The sequence below is a fragment of the Drosophila virilis genome, chromosome 2 (genome assembly GCF_030788295.1).
Source record: "Drosophila virilis strain 15010-1051.87 chromosome 2, Dvir_AGI_RSII-ME, whole genome shotgun sequence".
In the NCBI taxonomy this organism is placed as follows: Eukaryota; Metazoa; Arthropoda; class Insecta; order Diptera; family Drosophilidae; genus Drosophila; species Drosophila virilis.
Window position 1 is genome coordinate 15,848,934 of NC_091544.1, and position 26,030 is coordinate 15,874,963.

The following is a 26,030-nucleotide window of genomic DNA, read 5'->3' on the forward strand; positions in this document are numbered from 1 at the left end:
ATAGCAACGATGACAAGAATATTAATAATTAATATTATTAACAGGTCCCGCAGTGTCATAAGAACAAACAAAACAGCGACAAAATCAAAAGTGATTTTCTACATTTTAATGCCCGTTTCGCTGGCTAGTTTTAAATGTCTTTAATGGCATTAGTAGTTAACGCCGAACTGCTAATACCCTGCTTTTTTTCAACTATTTTGAGGCTAGAGCGTAGACCAAAATTAAGTATAAGTAAATTAGTTTAATAATTATTTAGTAACTCGATTTATCTTATTTTATAAACTTTTCTTGTCCTCTGGAAATATTTAATCTACGAAATTCAAAGGCAAATAAATTAAATGGTCCCAAATTAAATGAAATAAAAAGCTATACAATTTTTAGAAATTATCAATAAAACAATGTAACGTAATTTAAATAAAATTATTCACAATTACAGCTACCTAATTAAAAAGATTTAAAATGTTTGATATACATGATATTGAATACCAATATACCGATTATTATATATGTATATCTATCTAAATGTCAATATTATTGTTTGCCTTTTGCATTGTTCCAAAGAATGGCAATGGCAAAACACAAATAAATCACATACTATATAAATATATAGAGGTATGTTTTGTATTTTTAGTATTTGCGTTGACATCAGCGTTGCATTTCGGACATGGGATACGGCGAGAGGCTCACTTGGGGTTTCATCCGAAATTTGGCAAGTGTTAAATGCTCTGACATGCATGTTAAATGCTTTTTGCTACAGTTAATTAAGCTGAGATCATGCCGAGCATTTAGATAATTTGTAGATAGTCTATTCTAGTTTCAAGAAGTCATTAGATGGAACCAGCTAAAGACTTGATCAGTTATTTATCAGCTAATCATTTGCCAAAGCTAAGCATGCAGAAAACTAACAAAACGTGTGCTCGTAACAGCTCAAGGTGATTAGCTATTTAACAATGGCCAAATCGCAGACAAGTTGAGGAATTTCCGTTTCGAGTGATCATCATTAAAGAGCAGATCTATTTAAAAGGCCCGCACTCCCCACCGACAGCAGCAATTAGAAATAAATATAATCATTAACGATAGTGGGTGACAGACTGGTTTGGCAATTTAGCAAGAACAAAAAAAAAAGTTGTCGCACAACTTGTGAATTTTATGGCCTCACTTTCAAACTATTGGCATGCGACGTTTAAACACAAAATGCCCTCATACGTTTGGCAAATATTGCTGAAGTCTTCGAACATTCGTCATCGGTATTTAGCATATTGTACAGCTGTAGCCAGATATATGAAAACATTGCCTGCAATTTGTTTATTTACACCTCCAATTGGCGCCACAGCCATATGACTTCATATGCATACCCATTTGAATAAATGTAAATACGCATACATTTTTTCCAGTTTTTGGCATTTATTTTGTTTAGGGAACAAATTCCGTGACGCTTTCGTAGTTTTCATTTGATGGGATCGTCGATTACAATTAATAGACATGAAAACAAAACAAAAATTTGCCAAATCATTTATGTAAAGTCGCCCGTGTTTTATTGATATTGGCGCTCGAAATATGAATTCATTTGCATGAATTAATAGTATTAGAGAAGCTATTAATATTAATACTATATGCTAGTGACGTACAGAATGACTGATATACATTTCTAGTATCAAAGGAAACCAGTTTAGGCACATTGGGAACAGATGAAAAGTGACACTAAGCAATAATTGTACAAGTGTGTCTTTTTAATTCATTGTCATGACTTTGACATGGTAATTAATTGATATACTAAATACACAAATTAAGTGTAAAACGAAATGGCTGGTTTATATGTTTGTATGCAAATCAAACGAATTTTATTATAACGGATATTAAATATGGTTTGGCCAGACAGTTAAGAAAAATACTTGAAGATAGCCATGGCGTAGCCAGACTGTTTAAAAGAAGTCTCGGTGACACATCGATAACACTGCTATCGATACGTCAGCTTCAAACATCTCACTATACAACACTGGCAGCATGTCGACGTTTTACGAAAGCCGGAATAACCGCAGAATATTTAGTCGAGATTATATTCAGGAATAAAGTATATATATATTAGAATCTGAAGAAATGCACATTTCCATCGTATACACAACAATAGCCGCTGTCTTGGCGCTCGGCTGCCTGCAAGTGTCAACATCAGAGCATGTAAACAAAACCGCCGAATTCATTGCCACAGATGAATGGCAGGTGGTAGCCGAAGGTTTTTATTACGTGTACCAATCAGTTGAACTACCATTAATGGCAATAATCTTTCAGGTCAGGCCATACCGAAGGGACTACACGTGCGCATTAATCTGCAGACAGGTCTTAAGGAAGCCAAGTTACTGGATGAAAGCGAACGTAGTACTGCAATTCAGAATCAATCCGGCGACGACGATGCAGGATCCACAAATGAACCGCTGTCGCTGGAGTACAAAGCGGACATCATTGAAGAGTCGGTGCGCAAGGTGAAGCAAGAACGCAGCTATGCGGAACTGCGCAAAGCCTATAAGGATTTCCAAAAGAACTTTCGCACTGACGGCGAGCTAATCGTTCAGCTAATAGAACAATATCGAAATTTTAGCAAAACGCCCCTAGAGTCGGAGCTGAAGGCCAAGCTGAATACTCTGGAGAATCTTGAGTATTTGCTGCATCAGATTGACAATGCTCTCGTTTTTATTGATAGTGGTGGGCTGGACGATGTCCTCCTCCCTATTGTGGTGAACGATACCAACGCAGATCTGCGTGTTTCTGCGATGCGTGTTTTGGGCGCCCTGGCCGGCAACAATCCCAAGGCGCAAATTAAGGTCTTTGAACGCAATTTCGGTTCACATCTGGCACAAATCCTCATGTCCTCGACCAGTAGCTCAGAAATCTCTTCGGCCATGCATGCGTTTGGTGCGCTATTGCGCAAGTTTCCATTGGCCCAGCAACGCATCCTGTCCACATCGGGCACAAAGGCACTGATTGGTGTCCTGCGCAGCACAGAGATAGAGCTGCGCACTAAGGCCAAAGTGGTTACACTGCTTAGCGACTTGGTGCTGGAGAAGCGATATGTGATCGAAGCTAGCAAAGAGTCGTCGGATGCCGTCTCTACTTTGGCGCAATATGTGCTTATAGAGTTTGAGTCGTGGCTTCCATCACACGGGTATTGTGACACCCTAGAGGCAGTGCTCAGCAAGGATTATGTGCACTTACTGGACCAACCGGAGGTCGTGGAACAATTTACAGATGGTCTAGAGAACACCAACAGTCTGTGCCAACCACTCTGGTCACAAAGTGCGGCTCTGCGACATGCACTGCTCACCATGCGCAACAGATTCGCACACAGCCAGGATGAGTATCGGTTGGAAGTATCGCAGGCTCTGGCACGGCTCTGTGAGCGTTTATACAACAAGCGCAGCCACACAGAGCTATAGAGCAGCACATGAAGTTTAGTATATAAATTAAAGTATTGAACTGATTCTAATGCATAAGCTGAAATTAGTACCAATTTAAGCCAAAATCCTTTAATAAAACCCCCGTAGCAAGTGCCAAAAAACTACTCTTAAATTAAAGGCATTTTAAATAAATATGTGATCTACTGATTGTAGCTCAGCAATACTTAAGCACATACATTCGAGTCATGTAGGTGTAAAGTGTCCTGCACAACCATTAAAACCTTTGACATGTTAAAAATTCCAGAAATACTTATTTAAAGCCCAATAAAGCAAGCATAATCGACCCGCTAGCCATAAAGTAAGTCAAAAGTCAAAAGTGTCGCCTGCTGTCACGAGGAAAGCAAAAACCGTTGAGAACAATCGTATGAAAGCATGGCCCAAAAACCACTTAAAACTATGTAAAGCCAACACGAAACTGTACAGGAAAACGTTCCTTTGAACATAAAAAAAAAGCATATAACTGCTTAAAGGGGAGCTCGCAACCAACGCAGCGCAATTATGTGTGGAGAACCCGTCGTCGTCCAGTTCGAATTACAGCAATTAACGGCATGCAAATGCAAATGCAATGTCACTGAGTCATGGCACATGCACATAAAGGAGCAACACACCGGCTCGGGTATGGCCAGGACGCCTTGGTTGCCAAGGCGAGAGATTGCAATGTAAACAGAGAGCCAGTCGAAAAGGCCTCTCCCTGGTCATAGGGGTTCCAAGTGCCGGCTCAGTCGAGCGCAACGCAGCGGTTTATTTGACAACGGAAGATACAGGTGAATCCGAAACTAAGGGTTAGTCGAGCACCAAAGAAGCCTATAGACAGCGAAAAGAAGTGCGAGCTCGTGCCCTCTATAAACAGCAATCCCAGCTACCAGCTCCCAGCTCCATACAGACTGGCCCATTGAGCGTCGCAATTTGGGCATCTGAGCATGGGCGCGTGCGCGTAGTCGCCATGGTAGTCATTGTATCTGCTTTCAACCACTGCTAGCCAACATTTCTTGTTGTTGTTGCTGTTTTTTTTTTTGTTCGTTACGTTTTTTGTTGTTTCTTTTTATGAAGAGCTCAAATGGAAACGCTTGACGAGTGATGTGGAAACATTTTCAACACACTAACAACAACAGCTAAATCGAGCAAAAGCAACAGCAACAGCAACAGCAAAAATGCAACATACAACCCAGACCCAGAGAGTCTTCAGACGCAACCGACGCTCATCATATATGTACTCCTCATGGTATAGGGTATACGGCCAACAACAACTGAGGCAAACGCACCGGCATTACAGGCTGTTGCTGTTGCTGTTGCTGTTGTATGTTGCCTCTGCCCGGTTGTTAGGGGGCATTCCCTGCTTTGGCAACATTATGGAAAATCAGTTTGTGTTCGGAACGTGATGTGGCCGCATGTGTAGTTCGAGTAGCTAAACGCGCAACGCTACGCAGCGAATGACTCTGGATATAAGCCTTATTTGTGAACAAATCAAAATCTGAAGAAGTAAATAAAACTAAACAGATCCTCAACGAATAATGAGTGTGGAAAAAAAAAACAATTATAATAACTCTTAAGTTAACGCATTTTTAAATACAGATGCATCTTTCGAAATATTTGCGAGTAATTTCGGTGTTTATTTTCTATACATAATACATATTTGTCAGATATTTTTTTTGTGTTTTCTATTGACAATCTACATAAAAATGATGAGTAAATTTCAAAGTTCTTCGATGTATGACAGACCAGTTGCTGGTAGACAACATAAATGACTCTCGCCAATCCTTTGACCTAACAGGAAGGGCTAAAGTGGCCAAATAGATATACATAAAGTGATTTGAATTATAAGTCAACTTTTGAGCTTGATTTTCAATCGATTTGTTTCCAAACTCTTTCACTCTCCTCCTGTCACAACTAATTCCTATGCTAAATTCAATGCAATCCTTTGGACACCACCTGATGGGAAATCTTGTTGTCCGAAAACCCGCTGCATATACGGGAAAATGCAAATAGGGTTTTACCCAGGTGAATGACTCTTAACGTGCGCTTCCGCGACTTCCGGTCAAAAGCGTTTTCATTTTCGCCCAAACTGCCAACGGCCAACGGCCAACGGCCAGCGAGGTATTTGCAGCCACAGTTTTGTTGGCGTCCTCCCGGCATGCCATAAATCTGGCTGAGATACCAGCCACACAACGGTCAACGGTGGCATAAGGAAGCGCTGCTGGCCGAGTCTCCTGCTGTTGGGCGCCGAGTGGCGGCAAAAATGTTTGTACATAGCACAGAAATATGCGGGCATGCCGGAACCAAGGAAACAGCAACAAATGCCAGACAATAAGTGACTGTTAGGTAAAATGCCGCCAATTGCCGACTGCTAACAACAAAGCCAATGTGGTGGCAACCAACCAAGGGAAACACCATGAAGAAACCAAGAACAACTCGGTTGACATGTGTGCGACATTTGTGGCACAAGCCAAGAAGAACTGTTGGGCGGTTGGGAGGTCGGCTAATGTTCCAGTTGTTTTGGTTTCTGTGCTAAAATGTTTTGTCTGGCTAATAATCTTGTAATAATCTAGACGTCTCTCTCTCTCTCTCTCTCTGTCATTTCATCTCTATCTCTATATATCCAGCAGACTGACAAACGTTTAGCGCAGCCCTCCCACACTTTGTAGGTCAGATCACATTACAGACCCATTTTATATGTATATACCTTGGTAATCATCGCAGGTGCGGAATAAGGCTTGAAACAAAAACGAACTGCGCATAAATTCCACATGTAAAACGTTTATAGCACATCGGTGATATGGAATTATAAAGCAGTCAAGGGACTGAAAAAGAACTCGTGTGAAAAAAAGAGCAGAAATTAAAGCAAATCAACAATGTGAACGTGAACGTAGAATATGCAAAAAAAAGTGTAATAACAACAAGTATTCCAAACATACATCTAAAGAGCAAAAGCCAGCAAAAGTGTGAAGTTTACAACATAATTAAAATAAAATATATACAATAAATAAAAAACCTCAAAATTGCCTGAATTATGCTCAATTATAAGCTGAGCCAATTTAAGGATAGACCCGTATGATCCGTATGATTCAAGTACATACATATACAATTCGATTTGAAAGGTCAGTACGAGACCAGCGCACAAAATGTGGATAAAACTTTATGCCTTATACTATACAATTTGTGGAATTTCTTGGATTGCTTGTGGTAAGTTGACAACTTGCAAGGAGAACATATTTTAAGTGGTCTCGTTTTCAAAATTAGCAGCAAATTCTTTTCAGTTTTTGACATTTCTGAATGTGATTGCTGGAATTTGTGCGTTAACTCTTGTTTTCCGTACAAACAAAGCAATTAGCCGCATGTAACCTTATAAGTAAAAGCTAACAAACTGCAAAATAGTGAAATTCCATAAGGTAAATGACGTTGTGCAGACTCTATAAATGTACAGCAGAGAAAAAGCTATACAAGAAAACCTAAAGACTCTGAAAACACGTCAACGGCGGCTGGCGGTTCTGGTCCAACGATTTATGACGAATAAAACTATTTACGTGACTTACGGATAAACGAAACGTAAACAGAGCTCTTCAATGGGGGGTCTACGACTATGCAAATAGCGTTTGGAACGTTTTCTGGAGCAGAGCTCAACTCGAACACAATTCGGGCACCGGAGCGGCCATTAAGTTGTTCCATATATCTTAAAGTTATTTACCAACTGTTCCAGTTTTTCAGTTCTATACAGTGCATTAATTTCGGTTCATTACATTGTCATACATCACTGATTGCGTAGAACTGGTAGAATCTCGGCCAGTTTACAAATTCTTTAATGGCATTTGTCACAGTCTTTGTCTTTGCCGGTTCGTCGGCTTGACCTGTGCCACAAATTGATTGCAAAATTTGCGTCTGCTTATCTTGTTTAACCGTATAGAACTTATGGAGTTGCGTCGACAATCAGAGACAGCTACTAGTTTACGATTACGGCAATTTTAACCACAACAGACACGAGTTACATTCAAATCCAAAAGTCAGTTTCAAATATACGTCGAGCGAAACATTTCATTTTTCATCAAAATCATCAAGCTGAACGAAAATTGATCAAAGAAACCCAAAACAAAACAAAACCCGATTGCATACAACTAAAGTGTACAAATTTGTTTTTTGAACTTTGTTTTTTGTTGTTGTTGTTGTTGTTGTTGTAACTTTGAAACTTTTCCCTGCCCATCTAACCAAGTGTGTCTCTTTCTCTAGTACTAAAACTCTTCTATCTATCTCTCTCTCTCTCTCTCTGCTGCTTCTTGCGCAAATGTATTCATAATATTTATTGTGGGCGGCTTTTCACATAGGTACATGCATATTTGCCCGAATTTGTTTGTTTTATTTATTTTGTGTAGTCACTTTCGTTTAGTTACTTTATTATACGCCAACTCTTTGCGAAAAAAAAACAAAAACAAACACTTGAAGTTTATGTAATGACTTTTCGGGCAATGAAAATGCTCTCGATATTATATCCAACTGCTTTCGCGGATTTACGCTTCAGATATTTGAACCCTATATGGTGGATTTAGTAAGGTTTTTGTGGCGACTCCAATTAGTTTTGCCTTATACAAAATGTACAACTAATTAATGGGCCCAGCTTGCAGTTATGCAATAATAATCAAAAACTATATGTATCTAAATCTAAAATGAATTTAAACATATCAAATCGCACTGCTGTTTTACAAATAGTTCTATCGTATATTGTGTGAGTTTAATGGTATTATCTAGATTGGCGGCGAACTAAAGGACTTTCTCTCCACATTTCATTTAAATAATATAAAATAACATAAGATCACACACGTATTGCCTATAAAAGCACTTTCCATTTTGTTAGGAAAGTGTTTTGAGCAAACGTGATTTATCACGATATCTTTAGGCATTAACTTATTTATAAATAAATCTGAAAATATAATTGCAACTGGCAATTTAACTGATTTACAAAATTTAATTTAATTGTCAAAGAAAGTCTACATACGATATTATCATAAGCATTGCCCAATGCCACACAACAATTAACCTACAATAAAGATCTTGAAACTGAGACGAGACAAAAACGAGCTAGAAGATTTCACCACAGCTGTCAGTATATCATCCGCCACCACCAGTCAGATGTGTCCACAGCTTTTGTACAGACACACACATACATGCATACATACATGTATGTATAAAGAGAAATTCTCGTCAGGGTCATATGCTGAACCCTAGCATTTTGCTCTTGAAACCACTTACCAGAACGTTTTTGTTCAAAAACATAACACATATTTATGTATGTATATATTAACCAAGGCAGAGGAACTAGTTTTTCCAAAATAACCGGAACACTCACTTTATGAGAAACAACTGCACAGCTCTGGTATTTTTCATTTAATTAATTTTCGTAAGCTGTAATTACGAAAAGGTGTTATGTCATGTTCTCGAACATACATACATACATACATGCATACATGCATACATACATACATACATACATATGTAGTGTTTCGTAAAAGTACAAACATAAAAATTAACCAAAAACAGTTTATGTATATGAAATAAGGAATGCATGTTTATTATGAATTATATACTAGTATTGTTAGTTAAAGAACAAATTTTAAACTCACATGCGTTTTTTTAAACTGTAAACAGTACTTTCAAGCGTAAATCACTTAACACTTTTACAATTTTTTGTTTGCCATACGCAATTCATTTTCTACAGTCGATCTAACTGTTTAGTTTTTGCAGTGTTGCCGTCTTTGCATGCCAATGCATACTATATGGCAACGCCGAATATTGTTTGTTTACAAACCCAAACTAACAATTGACAGTTATTTTAGCATATAACAATTTCTTGAGTGGCGCTGCCAATTTATCGAACTGGCGTTGCCACAAATGCACACAATTTATTTAATCAAGACACAAAACAGCAATTAAACTGCATATAGACTAAAATACACTTGGACACAAGCAACTTATATGAAAGCAAATAAATATGAAAACTGCTAAATAAACTCAATGCACAGTAACACAATTAAAGACGGGAGCTTGACCGGAAATACGAAGGCAAATGCAGAGACAATACAAGCGCATCCTCAGTCCATGATTCATGCAGTTGTCGGGCGGTCAGTTCAAAATCTACACGTTTGTAGTCGTATATCTACTTGGACTGGCAGGTGGCGGTCTTCAAAACAAACCAAAAACATGCCTGCAAACATCGCTCGGATTTGGCAGACAGCCGCCACATCCAAATTGCAGCGAACCGTTCGGTAAAGAGTGAGAGATAAACGGAAGCTTAGTAGAGCGCATCGAAAGTACGAACAAACATGTCCGCCGTTGGACAGTGTAACACACTGGACCTGCTCTGATGCGATTTTGATACAATTCACTTTAAGCTCGCAAATTGCTTGCGAACAAGAAAATGGAGCAAAGCTGAAAGGGAGAGAGTAGAATGCGAGTTGCACATTTTCACTTTGTTCTATTTTTATTTTCATTGCAGCCGCAAAAGGAGCGATACTCGACTCCAGATGTTATCTGGAGGGCGGCGGTTCAGCGGAGAGTTTTCTAGCCACTGAAGATCTGGCGGTGGGCTCCATAATTGGTAAATTGCGCATTAATGGCGATCCCAATGCAGACACTGGTGACATTAATTTGTCGCTAAGAGAGAAGAACGCTCCCGTGGAGATTGTGGCGGGCACCAAAGACTTGGCTTTATCCGTAGAGCTGGACAAGGAGGGTCTAAAAGGACCCTCGTCGATCTATGTAAATGTCATATGTATACGAAGACGCTCAACGGATCCGGTAAGTTGAATTAGCAGCAGTTACCTGAGCTACGTATAGACTTGGAAAAATCATATTCGATAATTTCCAGCTCTTTAAAATCAGTTTTCTTAATGCATGTGACCCCATAAATCTAGATGTGTTTCCTTTAAATTGGTTTACTTTAAATATCCCAACAAACGGCTATTTTATTTGTGTCTATTAGGAAGATGGCGACATACCTTTATAGTAGACAGCTCTACTAAGAGCAGGAGCAAGAACATCAGCAATAAAATAAAATATAGACAAAAAAATGGAGAGAATGCATAAAAATAATAGCAATGATAAAGTTCATTAGATTGTTAACACACACACTTATAATCGAAGGAAAAAACAGACGCGTCCTACTTGAATTCATGAGAATCACATAGTAAGGCGTACAGAAACATTTCTGTATGCGATGTACAGAACAGTGAAATAAGCTCTTGACCTGCTCTCCTCTACCCAACATAAGGAAGCATACGTAGTTTATATACCTCAACCGTCGAACGAATATTATATGTTTAAAGGATATACTATTTTACATATCCATTAAATCAAAATTACCAAATCGTTTTTTAAAACAGAAACATAAAAATTACAGTTTAAATCAATGAAATTCTTGGAGCTTAGGCATAGGTTAATTCTATTTAGGCTACGAGGGTGTTTCACAGCTGGCAATACTTTATTAGAAACACAAAAATTAAAGAAAGGTTCAATCAATGAAACCTAGTGACCATTTTAATTAGCCCCAACCAAAGGTTGGCATCGGGTGCTCCCCGGCGATTCTTGGAAACAACTTCTTAGCCGCATTCAGCACCTGCAGAACTTTCGTTCGTGCGGTGCACTCGACCAGTTGGTAATGGCCAATCCAATTAACCTATATCGAAGCCGGCTCCAGTTTTCTTCCCTCTGGACGAACGTTGGGTGTGCGTGTGCTGGGCCGCCGCAGAAGGGGCGTAATCTCGAAGTACAAGTACAAGTGAGGTTGTTAAATGAAATTGGGTAAACACGATTCGGAATGTTCACGCTCGCATATAGCCTGATTGGCGTTGGGAGTAGGTATGCAGAAGTTGCGGCTATTTCTTGTACTCTATAAACAATTGAAAACTTTTTAGACAACGACGCCTATTTCAATTTTAGAATCAACAAAACAGAAGCCAACTTAACTTTTACTTGCACTTCGTGCTGACGAGGACGACGGCCTGCGGTTGGGCCGGTTCGTCGTCTGGGCCCAGGCAGTGGCCATAAATTAGCCATTAGTACTTCCGGAGTTCTTTGGGGGTTGCTTCGAGAGCCCTAAACATGCAAATATATGCAGTGCTTTATGGGCGGGCAATGTAAAGGGGAGCACTGGAATCCTTGGTCCTTAGCGGTTGGCGCTTTGAACTCGCTTTGGGGTCACTGACCAGCACTTGCCTATTGTTTACTCTGAAGGTGTTTATCTTTGCCTGGGCCCAACTCTCAATCAATTCGCTGGCTTTGTTCTTTGTTGCAGAGCTTCGTTGTTCCCGTCAATGTTCGCGTCACGGACGTCAACGATAATGCACCACAATGGATTGGCACACCCTACACGCTGACCCTATCCGAGGTGACGGTGCCGGGCACACGCATACTCCAGGGTGCCCGTGCCGAGGATGCCGATCAGCCGGGACCGTTCTCCACGGTGGAGTATCAGGTTCTACCCGGTCCATATGCGGAGCTGGTGCAGTTTCTGAATCCTCTCGAGGGCACACTGGTTCTGAAAAAGGCACTAGACTATGAGCAGCTGCAAAATTTCACAGTCAAGTTGCGTGCCCAGGATCAGGGCACACCACCGCGACATTCGGATACACTGCTGCGCGTGGTCATCACCGATGCGGATGATCAGAATCCGAAGTTTCTACGTGAATCCTATAGCGCTGAGCTGCCCGCCGATGGTCGCGCCGGCGAGCTACGCATGCGCCCCGAACCACTGAAAGCCATCGATCAGGACGAGGGCATCTGTGCACCCATTCAGTACAACATTGTGCAATCGCAGGACGCGAAATACTTTCGCGTACATCCGCACAATGGCATCATCACGCTGCTCGCGCCCATTGGCTATGCAGATCTTACGCACGGCGCCACTCTGGTGGTGAAGGCCACCCAGATAGACAATCCGGATCGGTACGCCCTGACCACAGTGCAGCTAACCCGGCCCGGCACACACAGCGATCTCAGCACACTCGCCTTTGTCCAGAAGCGTTTTGTTATGCGCATACGCGAGGACACGGCCGTGGGTAATCGCATTCTGGCACTGCCCACCAACAAGCCTGGGAAACATCTGAAGTACACCATTGCCGATCCAATCAATTCGCAGTTCTTTAGCGTTGGCTCCCTGGGTGAACTGGTGCTAGCCAAGCCGCTGGACTATGAAAAGATGACCAAACATGAGTTCCAGGTCATAGCCAGCGATGGCCTGACCAACAGCACCTCCGCTGACGTCACGCTGGAAGTGATTGATGTCAACGACTGGGAACCGCGCTTCCGCGAGACACACTACGAATTCATGGTGCCCAAGAGTGTAAGTTTGAGATCTTAGAGGAGCACTTGAAATTAATTTAAATTTTCGATTCCAGCAGTCGCTGCAGTCACGCACGGACTCCTTTGAGGGTGTACTAATTGGCAAGGTGGAGGCAGCAGACGGAGATCGCAATGACAAGCTGGAGCTATCGCTTCGTGGGCAGCATGCGGGCCTCTTCGAGATCGATGCGACGGGCAACATTTATATGCGCCCGGAGCAGCTGCAAAGTCTCAACGAGTCCACGGTGCATCTGATTGCCATTGCCACAGATTCGGGTGTACCGCCGAGAAGCACCTCCGTGCCTGTGAGCGTTACCATGGAGGGACTTACTCTCGCCCACTCGGCCTGGAATAACAGCATGCTGGGCATGTTTGGAATGATTGTGGGCCTGTTTCTGTTGATCATCATGGCACTCAGTTGCTATATTGTGCGCTCGAAGAAGCAGCGCAAGAGCAGCCCTGGCGGCCTGAGCCTGGGACGCAATCGTGTACATAGCCAAGCGCACAGTAGCGTCTCCTCGGCGAATTTAGTGACGCACGAAAAGCTGGCGGGCAACGGCAATGGTGCTGGCGCCGGCGCCAGCGTCACCAGCGGTGGTGTCTCAGTGCTGCATATGAAGCATCCTAGCAGCAACATCACTATGGCAAATCCAATCAACAACGGGCTGCATCATGTGGCTAGCGGCGCCAGCAGCAGCATGGCGCTGAGTAGTGCCAGCAACTTGTTGGAGCGGGAGCGCGAACGGGAGCGAGAGCGTCAACGGGAAAGCTATGCGGCAACGGTGCGCAGTAAGTTGTGTCTAATTACCCCCCCGTTATCCCCAGAAGCCCAGGGCATTCACTATAAATAGTCTTCTTGCCAGGCATCGTATCGCGCGCCTCTGCCAACGGACAGCTCTACGAGGAGGACGAAATCGAGCACGACTCCCTCTCGCAGCAGGGCCAACAACAGCAGCAGCAACAACATCAGACGACGCCGGAGAACAATAATCGCAAGACGATGGCTGCTGTTGCAGGAGGCGTGACAACCATCTCAACGACGGCCAATGGCAGTGCAGCCGGAGCTGGTTCCAATCTCATGGCCGCCTCTGATACGATGGGCTCCTCCGAAAACAATCTGACAGTCTACTTCTAGGACAGCTCAACGCTGTTCTTAATTTTGTAAATATTGCTGGCCTAGCAGCTAAAATTTAATTTACTAGGTCTAAGTCTAAGTCGCGTTTAGGTTCTAGGCCCAATGTAAATGTAGTAGACCAAATATAGCATTGTAAACATCCAGCACTTGTAGTCTAAGCAAGCGAATTCTACTGTACAATTTTGCTTCCCACTTTTTACGATACTTTAACGACAAGCTTAAGAATAAACTCTATTGAATTATTCGGTAACTGGGGAGAGTTATTTATTTTACTTAGAGATTTAAGATTAGACTATACCCTTTGGGCTTTACTTTACTGATGAAGCCCGAGATCATTCTACGTGTAGAAGCTCTAGCCCTTTGTTCTTGGACGCTGAGCTTTTCCTTTTTTTCTGAAACTTTTGCAGATATGTCGATATTTTATACATCTATAGGTTCCGAGATCATTCTACGTGTAGAAGCTCTAGCTCTTTGTTCTTGGACGCTGAGCTTTTCCTTTTTTTCTGAAACTTTTACAGATATGTCGATAGGAGTCTGAGATGGCTATGAGGATTGATATTTTATGCATCTATAGGTTCCTGAGTTTCCATTGTTTAGGAAATAAGATTAGCATCAGTCCAGCCATATTAACATATTAGCATATTATATTATTGTTATTGATATTTAAAATAGTTTCACTTTTCAGTTGAGGTTTTCTCATCGTCTCTAATCCCAGCACAACCTCACAGCACCTGAACAACTTATTAATTGCTAATATTAATTCATACCTTAAGAATCTCATTGCTTTTATTTTCGTTGATCTTAAACTCTAGTTCGATTCAGCATAATGTTTACAGCTTTGGCTTGATTAAAATAGAAAAACGCATAATGGGCAAATTTTGTTAAACATTTCGTTGGTGAACTTACAAACTAAAATCAGGTAATATTAAAAGACTTTTTCACTTGCTCAAATACAAAACAGGAAAGGAACACAACCAATACTAATTTGGGTTTTATAAATTAAATGTTGATTTTTTTAATTACAGCTGCATTTTAAAATTGCTTTGGATTGCATGGCCATGGATTGGCCTCGTGTTAATGCCACTTCTAGCTGCCATTGCGCGTCTTTTTGCGCTTAAGTAGATTGAAATCGCCGTATTTTATGTGATTGTCGGTGACGAATGGCACATAGAAGGCGCGTAGCACTTTGTGCGATTTTTCCGGTATTAGGAAGGGCAGAGACTTCATAATGGACCAGTCCTTCGTGCGTCTGGAATAGCTCGGCTCCAGTGTTGTATATTTGCCCTCATCAAAGTCCATTAGAAAATGACACTGGTCGTAATCGAAGTACATGTGCTCGTTCTCCAAATTTTGGTCATTAAAATACGGATTCACCACCTTGGTGGCATTCGGGCCGTCCACATAGTAGGCAGGCAACATGCCTTGGAATTCAGACTTGAGGAAACGCAAACGGAAATTGCGAGCAGGAAAAAAGAAGCTGCCCGGATACCGATACCAGTCCTTGCCCACGCATACATTATAAATTTCATCTGCACGATATTGTGGCGTTGCCTTAAACTGGTTGAGCTCCAGCATCAGATCCATTGGCGCATGATAGTTGCGATAAAGCGCAAAGACGCGCGAAAGGCCCAGCAGAGTGCTGGTCACCATCACAATAATGGCAATAAACATGCTGTGATCCAAATAGTGAATTCCCGACTTGATTTTAAAGATAACCGACTTGATGCGGAAATAGATGCGCTGATAAACGTCTACTGTAATGGCGCCACACAATGAGATCAGCGGATATACCGGAAACAGAAAGCGCTCCTCCTTATGCGGCTGTGCAAAGAACACTAACAACCAAAGATAGAGGGGCGCCAGCGATATGTAGCGCGGAAAATTAAGCGTCGACTTGAATTTGGCGGGAACAATCAGATAGTCCATGACCAGCATTATGGGCAGTTGCAGGGCCAACAGCTAAAAATATGACAACAATTAGGAATAGTCTATAGTTTTAGTATACCCAGTAACATACCCAAATAATATTGAAATTCAAGAAACCATTGACGATGTAGTAGCTCAGAGGTTCGGTGCCAAAGATATTGGGCCCGTGGCTAGTGAACACATTATACCAGACTATGTTGAGCGGCGCAAAAGTCAGTTTGCCAAAGTAACTCGTATCGATGGCAATCATGGGCAGTGCAATTGTTGCGCCGGATATCAAAGTCCACTGCACAAAAGTACGCCAGTCGCGCTGACGTAACAGCAGCTCCAACACCAGCGGTACACCAATTAACGCCGCAAATGGCCAGCCCAGCAGCGCCGAAATGGCCGTAAAAAAGATGGCCAAGCTATAGCGTTGCTGCCACCAGGCGGCCAAAGCAGAACAGCCAAAATACATGGAGAACGAGGAGGGCAAAAGGGCGGTACTGGATACAAACATGCCCACACTAAACAGCTGGAATATAAGCCACAGGCGTCCAACATGTATGCCAAACTCCTGGCATATGGATCTGGAAGACAAGGCAGCTATCAAATAACGATTGCTCAACGTTGGCCAGGTGTACTCACTTGTACATAAAGCGCTCCATGACCGCACAGCCAAAGCCCAACATGCAGCGTACCATGTAGAAGATGAGAATGGGACTCGGATTGAACAGCTTTTGATAGATCCAGCCGGGCACGCCTTGCAGGAGTAGATATGTGTACGAGCGTAAACCAAATTGCGGACTATACTCCCAGGTCTGCAAACCATGACCATTAATGATGTAATGCAGCGGTTCCCAGTAGTTAAAAGTCTCATCACAGTCAGAAATGTACGCCCAAATGGCGCTGCAAAGGCGCGCGCTCACGAATGTCTTGAATGCTGTGTGGACACTGGGCATAATAGGATTGGGGCTAGACTGTGTCTTTTCCGCGGAGTTCGCAGCGGACGGCGATTGTTTGCTGAAAGACATGCATAGTGCAATAGCATTCGTGTTTTATTAGGCGACAGTGTACGTACTTCTTCTTCTTCTCCTTTTTGTTGCCGGCTACGATGACGCCGGCAATGTCTTTGTCTTTGCCATTTAATCGTTTCGGTGGTTTCTTGGTGAGTATCTGGTTGTCAGCCTTGTTGGCATTGTAACGCGCCCGTGCTGCAGGCGGTGCCATTTCCTAGTCCGACGTTTTCTAACAGCTTTTCTCCAACACAATTTCCCGCAGCAAAAAGCCAGCGTGTGAAACTTGCACCAGCTGATGCAGTGTTGTAAAATACACCGAGTTGACAGTCATGGTTTTTTTATAAAATTAAATTATGAGATGGGCACAATGAATCTGATAAGCAATAAAAAAGTACAATTTCAGGTTGATTAGTTGATCTCCGCTATCTTATGTCATTAATACCACAATATGACAAGCAAGTATAAAATTTGTTTCTTACAACCCCTGTTTATATATGACGTCACGTATTCAACGCAGTTGCAGTCGCGAGTTTCTCTGTGCAACCTTGTCTTATTCTGCAATCATGCTGGCATTATAATTTTCTACCCTGGTGGCAGCTCTGTCGCCTCAGCTGTGCAATTTACATTTTGCAATTGCATATTTTACGTGCGGTTGCATTAATAAATTTAAAACAAAAACATGTCTAAGGATGACAAGGACAAAGTGCAAATCATCGATAAGGACTTGGATCTATCCAATGCCGGACGTGGCGTTTGGTTAGTCAAAGTACCCAAATACATTGCACAGAAATGGGAAAAGGCGCCATCAAATATGGATGTTGGGAAACTGCGTATCAGCAAGACGCCTGGACAGAAGGCGCAAGTCTCACTTTCACTCACGCCCGCTGTGCTCGCACTGGATCCGGATGAGAAGATACCCACAGAGCATGTACTTGACGTGTCACAGGTGACGAAACAGACACTTGGCGTTTTCTCTCACATGGCACCCACAGAGGCGGCGGCCGTCGCCAGCAACGGTAAGGAAAATGGCACAGGTGCCGCTTCAGGGACGCCCGATAGTGAAAAGCTGTACATGGAGGGTCGCATCGTCCAAAAGCTCGAATGCCGTCCCATTGCCGACACTTGTTACATGAAGTTGAAGCTCGAGTCCATACGCAAGGCATCGGAGCCACAACGTCGAGTGCAGCCGATCGACAAGATCGTACAGAACTACAAGCCAGTGAAGGATCATGCACACAATGTAAGTATAACTGCGCTTGTCTTCACTATTTGTTAAAAATTTCTCAAATTTTTAGATTGAGTATCGGGAACGTAAGAAGGCGGAGGGCAAGAAAGCACGCGACGACAAGAATGCTGTGATGGATATGCTTTTCCATGCCTTTGAGAAGCATCAGTACTATAATATTAAAGATCTGGTCAAAATAACCAATCAACCAATTAGCTACCTGAAGGAGATACTTAAGGATGTCTGCGACTACAACATGAAAAATCCGCACAAAAATATGTGGGAGCTCAAGAAAGAATATCGCCACTACAAGACTGATGAACAAAAGGACGAGGAAAAGGCTAAATCGGACGGCAGCGATACTGAATAGTCGTAGGATCTTGATTTTATTACCTGTATATATATATATATACACATATGTATGTACAACTTTCCAATGTAATCACGTACTCAGCTAAGCAAAAAGTAAATCCAGCAGACTTTCTGCACAATTTTTATCACAATTCTCGAACTATTAAAACATTCTTTCCCCGGTTTTTCAGTAATTTTAAACAACTAGTTTTTAGTTTCTTTGACTTTTTCATTGCATTTAGATGCTATCTTAGATTACTACAAAAAAAAAATTTTGCTTTGTTTTGCACATTCATATGTATGTAATATATATGTAAATAGATAAACCGTCTTTAAAAGTTGGAAAAACAATTTTTACACACTAGGAGATCAGGTACTTGATTTTTGTAGTACTATCAGCTCTATATGATTTCCACAATATGTGTCTCTGGGTAATCTTGATTTCATTATTATTTTTTAGACTTGCGTTTCTGAAAGATTTTAAGTTGAGAAAAATGAATAAATGGCAAAATAAGAATCATAAATGAAGAAATTTTTGAAAAACTATAAAACAAAAATAGAAAACGAAAGATAAATGCAAAAGAAAGTGAAAATGAAATTTTACAAAATATAAAAAATGAAAAAACAAAAAAAAAATATAAAGAATGGAAAATGATAAGAAAAAATGAAATTTGAAAAAACTTGTTCAAACGTAAGGAAATCGAGCTTAAATAATACTGGTCCAATTTTGGCTTACACTAAATAACATAAAGAACTAAAAGCTGGCAGCATAAATTTGAATAAAACTAAAAATTGCATCTCATGTTAAAAGCTCTCTTAGAACTAGAATTTGTACATTGTCACAAAAAAAAAAAACAAAAAAAAAAAAATTATGCAGTAATGCATTTGTCAGTTGCGCGGCCAGCACAGCCTCTTAATTTTGATGTAAGCCTGTGAAAAGGGCAGCCCCCGGCGCAATATGATCGGCTGCAAGGAATAATTCTCATTAAATTAAATTTTAGATTCGCATCAAACAGAAACACATACACAAAATTATACATTCTAAGGTTACTGGACGAGAATCGAAATGTACACACATATATACGAACGTCAACCCTGCGACTTAATCAACTATATACATAAACTAAAGACAGAGGCACACATTGAGCACTAGACACCAGCAATTGCTACGGCCTCTGCTACATGTCAGTCGGCCACACAGACATTAAGGATGCCGGCAGCGATGATATGCCAGAGTCAGCATCCTCTGGCCGTGCGCTTGCCTTGGGCACAGGTTTTATAAGGCGCACTGTTTTTACATTAATTGCATCAAGTGTGGGGCGTTGCTCTTGCACCTTGCGATGGGCGGCGTTAGCAGATTGCGGTGTTTCGTGTGATGCTGCCTGGTTGTTACGCTGATTGGAAATGTCCATATTGCCAATGTCATCCTCGGGATTCACTTGTTTCCTTTCGGTGCTAATCAACTTCATCTTAAACTGATTCATTTCAATTGGCTTGCTCTTATCATGTTTATCGATTTGAAGCTCCACATTCCTCTGGTTTGTCTGCAAGGCAAAGTAATATTAAGTGGGAAACATTGCTGGTATATCATTGTGGCATTTACCAGCAGTAGCGAGGACAACATATAGCAACATAGTTTGGTTGGATCTTTATCCTCTATCACATCGGCAAGTGTTGCCTCTCCATCATTTTCCTGGCATTTTGCTATAATCTCGTCATTTAGGTGCTGTATGCTAAAGTTTTGACGCGCATGCGCTGCTTCTAATGTGGGTGCCAGTCGACGATGCCAGTCAATAATCTGCAAGGCACAAAAAATAATTTAAATTGTTGTCCTCAATATACATATATACTCTCGAACTTATTTTGCTCTTAACTTGTTTCTACAATTAAAACGGGTTAGAAACCGCATTTCTCACCTTGGCATCAGTTTCTGCATCTATGCTATTACAGTTTTCTTGAACGCTCGAATCGCTTTCTTCTGCATCCCAGTCTGAGTCCAACTCTATGTCGTTTGTGGCCAAATCCATAGGCATGGCATTCAATCCACTCTCTAGTAGCGTTGTGTTCTCTGCTGTGGTATCGGGTATTCTTATGTCCTCTTCGGTGATGTCTTGGGCTCTTATCTCATCTGCTTGTGTATGTTGTAAACCATTTTGTTGCGTTTCATTTGATTCTGTTGCGCCCAATGAAATTTCAGGCAACGTCAAGTCCTTCTCTGTTTGTTCAGAATCTCTAGCTTCTTGAATTACATTTGAGAGCGCTGAGTTTTCTAATGCATTCGAATCCGATGGTTCTTCGGAGCCCACATCAACGATGATGCCGTCATCTGCTGGCGAGTTGGCCAATCTAATCTCTTCCTGATCAATACCTGAATCATAAGTAGGGCGTCTGAATCCGCGAAAATCTGTGAAATATAAAAGACATAAGTTAGGCAGCTGCATATGCCGAATTAAATTATTTTTACATACTTAGCTCCGAATCGAATTCCATTTGGTCCAACGGCAATGCCGGAAATTTGTCAAGTGACGATACGGAATGCGTAGGCGAGGCAACAGGCGAGACGGTAGGCAAGGCTCTGGGAGCACCGGGCGCCTTGGGTTCAGCCTGTCGCTTGGCTGGTGTGCGCTATAACATAATTAAAGGGTATTTATATATTTGTTTAAAGAGAATTACGGCGGGTAAGCTTACCGCTTTCTTAAATAAATCAAATTCTTTGGGAAGCTTGAAGAGAGAACCCTTGCGTAGCCTCTTTTCTGGTAGCTGCAGCAAATTCCGCTCGATTGAATAGTGCACTTCACGTGGCACATCAACAATCTCCTCGAGCGTTTCATTGATGCCGCTCAGAGCCAACATTTCGGCGTCCACGCGCACGCTCAGGTTGGCTTTGTCGGGCACACCGGGCAGTATGTCCCGCACCATTACCTTGGGCGATAGCGACTGCAGACGCTGGTCGTCTATAAGATCTGTAAGAACAACACCCTCATCATCAAAAGATTGACCTGCACAAAATTTGGATGCAGGCAGCAGCACAGCAAACGAAATACATACGTAAATAAAATAAAAAGTAAACAAAGAATGTGAGTCAAATCTGTCTACAAAGAAAGGATTAACAAAAATCTTAGCCTGATCTGTTGGTGCAACACGAGTCTACATAAACAGAGTGCATTTTAGTTTACCTGTCGGCAGAGTATCGCATACATCATCCATGCCAATGCCTGAATCAATTTGCAACGATTGCTCATTGCTATCATCACCCTTCCCAGTGCAGAGTTCCAGTTGGGACTTCTGTTGTGATTCCTGCTTCGTCTCTTCCTTTATAGATTCGAGTTGCTGCAGATCCAAACGCGTGCTGTCCAAGCAACTGGCGTCATTCATGTGCAACGTGCTGCTTAAGGAAAGTGCCTCTATCTTGTTTTCATTAAGTTGAACTTGTGATGTATCTGTCAGCGTCAAAGTTTTCAGCGATTCGCGTAGTACTGAGTCCATAGAGGTTTGCGATCGCTTAGCTCCGCTTTCATCAGTCTCCAAATTCCCATCACGATTATCGTCCATCTCTTCAGTTAGCCTTCTACGTTTAGAGCTCTCATCAGTGAATTCCAGCAAACGTTTCTGCAGTTCCAAGCGCAAACGCTTCGCCTGTTCATCCTCTTGGACAGTCAGCGTGCGCTTCAGCCCTGTTTTTTCCCCATAGCGAGAGGCAAGCATTTGGTTCTCTAGCGCTATGTACTCATCTAAATATTCCTTATTAGTCATGTTCTTATTAAGAGTGTCGGATACATCAACTTGATTTGAGTGCACGTATTCTTTGATCAAATTCAGACGATCAAACTGAATGTCTGGCAGAAGCGTATTGTATCTGGGCTCCGGATGGTATGTAAACACCTTATAGTTCTTTTTCTCATCCTGCTCGTAGGGATTCGCTGGATCCACGATGGAAGCATGCTTCCAAAGATGGGACGGCGTATGATCCTGATACATGTGCTCAATTGTACGATTTCTGTTTATATTCGTTTCGAATCCAACGCGACTGAAGCGCTTCTCATCGGACATTATTTTGAACTTTTTTGGTTCCATCTTATACGAAAACGGATCGAATTCCTTTTGGGTGAGTTTCTTAATGCGACGCTTTCGCGGCTCCTCCGGCTTGCTAGCATCTCTTTTGCTAAAAAAGCGTTAGAAAATGTTTATTATAAATTAATGAACACAAAATCTGTGAGATTTACACATTTAGGGAATTATTAATTTTAAAAATTGTTACCTAAAAATTAAAATTGGCAACAAAATGAATACTTAAATGATCGACTTCAGGATAATAAACATTATTTCTTACTTTCGAAAAGTTTCTGACTCAAAATTTTAAATATTGTTTTCTTTTAAATAAAAAATAAAATATATTTAATATAATATATTTTATCATATTCATTTTGTCTAAAGCATTGGAGCATGTGGCGCATGGTTCAGCCGACTGTGGAAAAGGAAGTGGAACCGGCGAATGCGAAGAGAATGACAGAAGAGCCGATAAGCGACCACATGATAAGAAATTGAAGCAGACAGCATGGCGACAGATGTTGCTGCTCTAACTGAATGACTAACCACATGGCAGCCGGTGCTGGACTGGAGTTTTACTCACCGATTGCTGTTCTCATCCTTTTTGGGATCGGCTATGAGCAGCGCCTCGATCTGATGCTCCACAACCTGGTACATGAGCTCCACCCTGTCGCCATAGATTTTGCTGCAGTATTGAAGCACGCTGCCGGCGGCGGCAATAACCGAGCGTCGGGGCACACTCGCACCGGATACTTGCCGCAAAAATTCATCCATGTACTAAACGAGGCGAGAGTCCGTGATAAATTGGAAAAATACGTTTAATTGATTTTAAAGGACATATTTGGTATTACTTACATAGGAAAGCGACAAGCGCATATCGGTTGAAAAATCTGTATTTTTCGATACCTCCTCCAGGAGCAGAAGCAGCGTTGATAGCCCAGGAAAATCTTGGTACGCAGCGATTGCCTTGGCCACATTGGTGCCTGGCCTGCTATTGGCGACTTCCAGTAGGTTTTTTATTACATCACTGGAACTGGATCTGTTGCTGCTGCTACTGGCCCACTCTGTAATCATACATCAATTTTTTTGTTTATTGTTTAGAGCGAAGCACATTTCGTCTATTGTTTAACCGAGCTGTGTTCAAATTAAAATAGCGCTGACTTAATCACCGTAAAGTGTGTGCCCGTCCCCGCTTGGCCGCCGGCAATGAGAGCTGTCCATGGCGAGAGCAAAGAAGCAACTGACCAACTGAGCAGACTCAATACGATCATCATACATAACGCACTAACAACAACACGTGTGTAGGCACACACGCATACACGAGCAGATAAATATCTGTGAAGCCTACACCAATGTACTGTATGTATGTGATGCGTAGATGGCGCCACCAATGTAAATTGCTAGGGAACACTTACCTTCTTCTGTATCTGCATCCATTTTAATGTTTCTTTGACGACGTAACGTGAATCTTTAAACAAACAATCACAGTTTGTATATATTTCGCAAAACTGTGTGCATGTTTTGAGGAGTACATACATACACGCAAATAATACACATTGACATGGGGCACGCCAAGCGTCAGAACAACAAAAATGGTGGCACAAAACTTGTTTGCCTGCAGTAAAACACGGAAACTAGTATTAACACATGTAGAATACAACTTTTATTTAATATTTGGGAATTTATAAATGGCGCGAACCGTGTTTTCTTCCCAATTAGCTCTGTATGCATTTATGTACTTACGATTTTGTTTTGCTCTCTCAATTTTAGACGCAAAAATTTTCTCACAGGGCTGAAGTGGTATGTATCTTAAGCCGCACAAAAATGAAATGAACTAGTGCAGTACACGATAGGCCATGCCGATAGTATTTTCGTGCCGCGCTAGTCACATTTGTTTACAAAATTTAAATGTATCGCTTTAAAAAAAACAAAACTAATATCAAAAACTACTGTTAGCATTCGGTGCATGCTAGTTAATACATAGCTAAAATTTTGTTATGCAAAAGGACTCGTATCTTGCAGTTCCGTTTCTTTTAAGATGTCTCCTTTTTTTGTAATGCAACATGTTTTTATATAAGGACTTTTTGCATTCCTGAAATTATTTGACGACGCAGAGGCTTAAGGAAATGTATTAAAATGTATAAATTACTAATCCAAAGGGAAAGGAATTTTGAAGTGACCAATTTGCAAGTAGTCAATTGTGTAAAATGCGCCTAATGAATAGAAAGCGGATCGAAAAACACCAGATTTACCCAGAGAGCTTTTTGTAAATTGCAAATTTTAAATTATCCTTTACGCATATTATTGATAACAAGCGCTCTGAAAAATTAAAAAAAATTTCAAGTTGTCCTGACACTTTGTGTCAGTTGCGTTTTCAATTAGTTATCGATAGGTGTTTTGGATATGGAGACCGACTGAAGAATAAACTCAACTCTGGCAATGTATCAATGTGTATGTAGACTTTTTACTCAACTTGGCATTTGACAAGTCTCCACTTTCTTTTCGGTATCAAAAACTAAGCGCTCAACATGGGTCGTATGCACGCTCCAGGGTAAAATGCACATTTCGATTGTTGTATTGAGCAAGAGTTCTCGTAAAATGTGCCTGCTTCGTGCACGTAAGCCTTTGCAATATTTGTTGTACACACTTTACGCGGAAAATGTACCAAAAAAGGGCCATGAAGGCAAGCACATGTTGCAAACGAAAACACTTGCCGCTCCGGTTGACACTTGCAAGCGACTCAAACGGAACTTTTTATTTACAGCAAGGGTATTTCCCAGTCCGCTCTACCGTACAGACGCACAGTGCCATCATGGCTGAAACTTAACGCCGAGGATGTCAAGGAGCAGATCAAGAAACTTGGCAAGAAGGGTCTGACACCCTCCAAAATTGGTATTTATTATTTGTGTTTACGGTTTGAGGTTAGGTTAATTGAACACTGGTCAACAATTTTAGGTATCATTTTGCGTGATTCCCATGGTGTGGCCCAAGTACGCTTTGTTAATGGCAACAAAATCCTGCGCATTATGAAGTCGGTTGGTCTTAAACCCGACATTCCCGAGGATTTGTACCACATGATCAAGAAGGCAGTGGCCATCCGTAAGCATTTGGAGCGCAATCGCAAGGATAAGGATGGCAAGTTCCGTTTGATTTTGGTTGAGTCCAGAATTCACCGCCTGGCGCGCTACTACAAAACAAAGAGCGTACTGCCACCAAACTGGAAATACGAATCCAGCACAGCATCTGCTCTGGTTGCCTAAATCGGCTACGCAATTCTTTTAAGCAAACTAAATAAACACCAAAACAAACGAGTTTTGTTTACTTTTTAAACTGTTCTGAGCATTCTTAAATCAATTTTATGTCTATTCTGAATATACGTTCTGCGGGTTTTTTTTTTTTCAATATACTTGTCGCCTTTTACTGATAGTTTTGACTATCCTGGTAAAAGTAAAGAAACTATAAAAGTCCTGTGTTTATTTGCAATTCTGCCGATCCGTTTAAGAGTTAAGTCAACAATTCGCTTCAAAATTCGAATAGAAAAGTGTGACCGGACTTGCCGTTTTATTTTTGGTATTTTT

The 26,030-nt window shown here is 41.5% G+C and overlaps 6 protein-coding genes across 22 annotated transcripts; 4 read left to right on the forward strand and 2 right to left on the reverse strand.

The window, feature by feature from the left end:
- Positions 1-1,989: 1,989 nt before the first annotated feature.
- On the forward strand, positions 1,990-3,570 carry Sil1 (Sil1 nucleotide exchange factor). The gene is made up of 2 exons (XM_002053623.4): positions 1,990-2,230; positions 2,287-3,570. The coding sequence occupies exons 1-2, from the start codon at positions 2,098-2,100 to the stop codon at positions 3,426-3,428; spliced, it is 1,275 nt and encodes a 424-aa protein (XP_002053659.1). The 5' UTR covers positions 1,990-2,097; the 3' UTR covers positions 3,429-3,570.
- Positions 3,571-4,489: 919 nt separating this feature from the next.
- On the forward strand, positions 4,490-14,161 carry Cad96Cb (protocadherin Fat 4-like Cad96Ca). 10 transcript variants are annotated; one of them, XM_032434941.2, is made up of 6 exons: positions 4,490-4,928; positions 6,147-6,629; positions 9,928-10,229; positions 11,725-12,771; positions 12,827-13,559; positions 13,622-14,161. In XM_032434941.2, exons 2-6 carry the CDS (start codon positions 6,569-6,571, stop codon positions 13,903-13,905), a joined length of 2,427 nt encoding a protein of 808 aa, XP_032290832.1. In that variant the 5' UTR covers positions 4,490-4,928; positions 6,147-6,568; the 3' UTR covers positions 13,906-14,161. The 10 variants fall into 10 exon arrangements, with proteins under 10 accessions (XP_032290832.1, XP_070063195.1, XP_032290824.1 ...); XM_070207094.1 differs by lacking the exon at positions 4,490-4,928 and adding an exon at positions 4,936-5,045; XM_032434933.2 differs by lacking the exon at positions 4,490-4,928 and adding an exon at positions 5,087-5,768.
- Positions 14,162-14,665: 504 nt separating this feature from the next.
- Alg9 (alpha-1,2-mannosyltransferase Alg9) lies at positions 14,666-17,141 on the reverse strand. Its single transcript, XM_002053621.4, has 4 exons — positions 16,892-17,141; positions 16,459-16,833; positions 15,923-16,400; positions 14,666-15,864 (listed from the first exon to the last, which is right to left on the reverse strand). The coding sequence occupies exons 1-4, from the start codon at positions 17,038-17,040 to the stop codon at positions 14,992-14,994; spliced, it is 1,875 nt and encodes a 624-aa protein (XP_002053657.1). The 5' UTR covers positions 17,041-17,141; the 3' UTR covers positions 14,666-14,991.
- A 283-nt stretch (positions 17,142-17,424) lies between these two features.
- On the forward strand, positions 17,425-18,557 carry TfIIFbeta (transcription factor TFIIFbeta). Its single transcript, XM_002053620.4, has 2 exons — positions 17,425-18,069; positions 18,125-18,557. The coding sequence occupies exons 1-2, from the start codon at positions 17,509-17,511 to the stop codon at positions 18,422-18,424; spliced, it is 861 nt and encodes a 286-aa protein (XP_002053656.1). The 5' UTR covers positions 17,425-17,508; the 3' UTR covers positions 18,425-18,557.
- A 628-nt stretch (positions 18,558-19,185) lies between these two features.
- Cap-H2 (Chromosome associated protein H2) lies at positions 19,186-24,341 on the reverse strand. 8 transcript variants are annotated; one of them, XM_032434910.2, is made up of 11 exons: positions 24,196-24,341; positions 23,989-24,067; positions 23,868-23,920; positions 23,308-23,516; positions 23,036-23,229; positions 21,582-22,567; positions 21,094-21,404; positions 20,874-21,030; positions 20,322-20,809; positions 20,009-20,203; positions 19,186-19,949 (listed from the first exon to the last, which is right to left on the reverse strand). In XM_032434910.2, exons 3-11 carry the CDS (start codon positions 23,887-23,889, stop codon positions 19,584-19,586), a joined length of 2,928 nt encoding a protein of 975 aa, XP_032290801.1. In that variant the 5' UTR covers positions 23,890-23,920; positions 23,989-24,067; positions 24,196-24,341; the 3' UTR covers positions 19,186-19,583. The 8 variants fall into 8 exon arrangements, 7 of the variants coding, with proteins under 7 accessions (XP_032290801.1, XP_070063192.1, XP_070063193.1 ...); XR_011416132.1 differs by lacking the exons at positions 23,868-23,920; positions 23,989-24,067; positions 24,196-24,341 and adding an exon at positions 23,622-23,701 and having other exon boundaries at positions 19,186-19,371; positions 19,432-19,949; XM_070207091.1 differs by having other exon boundaries at positions 23,868-24,067.
- Positions 24,342-24,847: 506 nt separating this feature from the next.
- On the forward strand, positions 24,848-25,782 carry LOC6629566 (small ribosomal subunit protein uS15). Its single transcript, XM_002053618.4, has 3 exons — positions 24,848-25,003; positions 25,217-25,344; positions 25,408-25,782. Exons 1-3 carry the CDS (start codon positions 24,981-24,983, stop codon positions 25,710-25,712), a joined length of 456 nt encoding a protein of 151 aa, XP_002053654.1. The 5' UTR covers positions 24,848-24,980; the 3' UTR covers positions 25,713-25,782.
- The last annotated feature ends 248 nt before the right edge of the window (positions 25,783-26,030 follow it).